Source organism: Neodiprion virginianus, chromosome 1 (assembly GCF_021901495.1).
Source record: "Neodiprion virginianus isolate iyNeoVirg1 chromosome 1, iyNeoVirg1.1, whole genome shotgun sequence".
In the NCBI taxonomy this organism is placed as follows: domain Eukaryota; kingdom Metazoa; phylum Arthropoda; class Insecta; order Hymenoptera; family Diprionidae; genus Neodiprion; species Neodiprion virginianus.
This window is the reverse complement of record NC_060877.1, coordinates 34,929,152-34,932,401: the sequence shown is the minus strand read 5'-3', so window position 1 is coordinate 34,932,401 and position 3,250 is coordinate 34,929,152. Positions and strand designations below refer to the sequence as shown.

General features: G+C 43.2%; 1 protein-coding gene across 1 annotated transcript; it reads right to left on the bottom strand.

The window, feature by feature from the left end:
- Window positions 1-630: 630 nt before the first annotated feature.
- On the bottom strand, window positions 631-2,000 carry LOC124304243 (pupal cuticle protein 20-like). Its single transcript, XM_046762279.1, has 3 exons — window positions 1,901-2,000; window positions 1,177-1,657; window positions 631-1,099 (listed from the first exon to the last, which is right to left on the bottom strand). Exons 1-3 carry the CDS (start codon window positions 1,904-1,906, stop codon window positions 801-803), a joined length of 786 nt encoding a protein of 261 aa, XP_046618235.1. The 5' UTR covers window positions 1,907-2,000; the 3' UTR covers window positions 631-800.
- Window positions 2,001-3,250: the final 1,250 nt, after the last annotated feature.

The following is a 3,250-nucleotide window of genomic DNA, read 5'->3' as shown; positions in this document are numbered from 1 at the left end:
CCTTCTCGCCAATTTGTACGAAACTGGCTCGAATTAATCCTTTACGTTATATTTATTTTGGCCGGTATACATTATCATGGACGAAAATCCACGAATGGTAAACACGAAAGTTCGTCGAATTTTTTCTGGTCGAAAAATTTAACGAATCGGCTTATCCACAAAGTACGCGTATTAAAAAAGAAGTTTCCAATGTACAAACATCATTTTACCGGATTAATTGAATGGCTGAACTTCAAATTTCGTTATTCATTATCGTGCCTAAAAATATTCGCATGTGTGTTCTAAAGATTTTTTTCCTCTTTAGAACAATTCGTTTCAGCGTCTTTTTGATTTACAGATTCTTTTAGAATCAATAAATTCCACAAATGCAGCAGTTTATTATCACCGAGCTGCTTTAAAGCGCGATTGCTGCAGAAACACTTAAACAGATCACAGAGAAGGCCGAAGCAAACTAGGAAGCGTAAAATGCATCGAGAAATTCGGATATTCATTCTCGCCAAATTTCGACAATCTCTACCAATTGTTTCCGCGAAATAAATTATACAACAGCCTAATTGTCAGTCGAAGGAAGGATGAGAAACATTCGGAGCGCTCGACACTGATTTACATGAAAATAAACGACTCGCAGAATTTGTTGTATAAAAAAACTTAAACTTTATTCACACACATTACTAAGGAGAGAATTAAAAATTGCACATATTAGATGGGTGTGTAAATTCGCGGGTGTTAATAATACATTCATAGGGCGATATATCAGGGTCGAAATCCTCTCGACAAAAAAAATCATCGACGCAACCTTATCAGTACCGGTATCCGGCATGACTGGCCGAATTGACTCCAACACCGGCACCCTGGTAGCTCGTCTTCTGGTAGTTCTGCTGGGGCTCGGCGCGGTACTGACCGTCCTGATTTTCGCCACGAGCTTCAGCGGCGAGGGAAAGCTCGACTCCACGACGGATCTCCTCGGAGATCGGGGGCGGTGTTGGCAGATGAGCGCCCTCGGGATGGAAACCGTCCGGTCCAGCGGTGTAGCGGATCGTGTAGAGGACGCCGTCGGGTCCGGTGTACGAGTAGGATCCGCTCACGCTCTCGGAGTCACCTGGGATGACGAGAAAGAAAAGGATTAAATCATCGTCGCTGCAACGCCTGACAAACCAGCATTGCGCGTGCCCTCACCTTGAAGAACGCCGGCTTCTTGAGCAGAGATTCCGTTCTCAGTCTCGTAATTGAACTGGTAAGATCCGTCTCCGTTGTTCTCGTTGTTGAACTGCTTTATGGCGTATTGCTGACCGCTGTATCCGGTCTGTCCCTGGTTATAGGAGGTCTTCTGACCTTGGTAAGCTCCGCTCTGACCTTGGTAAGCTCCCCCCTGACCTTGGTAGGCACCGCTCTGACCTTGGTAGGCACCGCTCTGACCCTGGTAAGCTCCGGTCTGACCTTGGTAGCCTCCGGTTTGACCTTGGCTGTAAGCTCCGCTCTGGGCCTTGTAGGCGGGAGCGGAAACGGATGCGGGACGGTTGAAGCTGCCGCCGAAACCCGGGGGTTGAACGAATCCGGCACCACCGGCGGAGGCTGCGGATCCTGGTGGAAGATAAGTGTGATCGAGACGTGCGGACGCCGCGACGCCGATCGTGAGGAGGAGAGCTGTGGCTGCGAACTGTGGAGAAATCGGATAAATCGGTTACGGGATGAAGAATCGTTATACCTGACGTCGTGATTGGACTGATGATTATTGAAAAAATCGCGGGGAGTTGCGGGTATTAAATTGCACTTTGGATAAGCAAGTAACACTGTGCGGGATTAAATCGCGGATGAAATCGAATCTTCGAGTAGCGGCAACTCTCGGCTAGACCAAGAGCCGCGGTCCGTGGAACTCTCACAATGTAATTACATCACTTGCCTTCATATTGGTTCTATGAGTTGTTACGTTATCCGGAGTGTGCGAACCAGATGAGTCGAGTGATGAACGGCAAGAGCGGACCGCTTATATAGCGCTTCTCCCTACCAATGAAGAAGAAGATTCAATTGTTAAGCAATACCTCGGCTGATACAGATCGCCGAAATAATATTTGACGCGAGGTCATCTCGAGGAGAATATATTCCGATCACGGGGGGGAACGTTTACTACGCACATGTATGTATGTATATATATATATATATACACGCATGCGTGGATATGCGAACCTGTAATTTGAAGATTATTTGCATACGTTTATTACACTTAATGCCTGCGTATTCCTTCGCTTCGCGCCAATTCTTCATCGAATTCGGTCACTTTTGTGACCTCGCCTCGACACCAGATCTTCGACATTATTCACGGATTCGTGACTGCATTTACAATATTTCAGACACCGCGTGCCGTCCTATTAATTCAGGTGAATTATATTATACAGTAAGGGAATTCAATGATAGAATCGAATTTGAAAGTTACCTTCTCACAAATCTAATTCTAATCCTAAGACGAAATAAGAGCGAACGAAATCTGAATTGAATTTGAAACGCTTAATCGTGTCACGTGAGTCATCGCATCCTTTCAACTCCGCCATTTATTACATCATTTATGAAAATCATTCCACGCGAACATTCGGAACTTGGTCGAGACTATTTTTATTTCATTCGAAGCTGTCCCATCCATAATAGAAATACGCGTTCTAAAGTCTACATTGACTCAGAAAAAGTCATTTGTTTCAACTCCAACCCATTGCGAAATTTCTTTTGAAAATGTAAATTTTTGTTCATGTCAAACTGGCAAACTTTTTCATTTCTTCCACTAATTGTGAGCATCTTTTTTCGTAATTGGAAACATTTCGTCATCATTACATAGAAAAATTTGTCAGACGTATAGAAATTTTTTAATAGATTCATTATTGAGTAATCGTGTACAATGTTCCGATGAGACGTGTACGTATGCCTGAATTGCGTGGGCGGAGGTAAAAGTGCAGAAAGATCAGAATATAAAGGGTCACACAGAATTTTCAGGGAACCGAAAATCAAATTTCTAAGATTTCAAGATTTCAAAAGTCGGAATATACTAAAGTCAAATTGTAAACAATAATCAAAATGCAGAATCGTTAGAATGGATAAGAATATAGCGAGCCAGAACATAAATTCGTCAGAATTTTGGTTTTCTGCGTCCTTCATTTTAATACATTTCGACTCTCTGTGTTTTAAGGTAGATTTTCGCGCTTATGAAAATGTGATATTATGACTCCTCTATTTGCTAGAATTTCTACAACTTTTATCCCTAGCC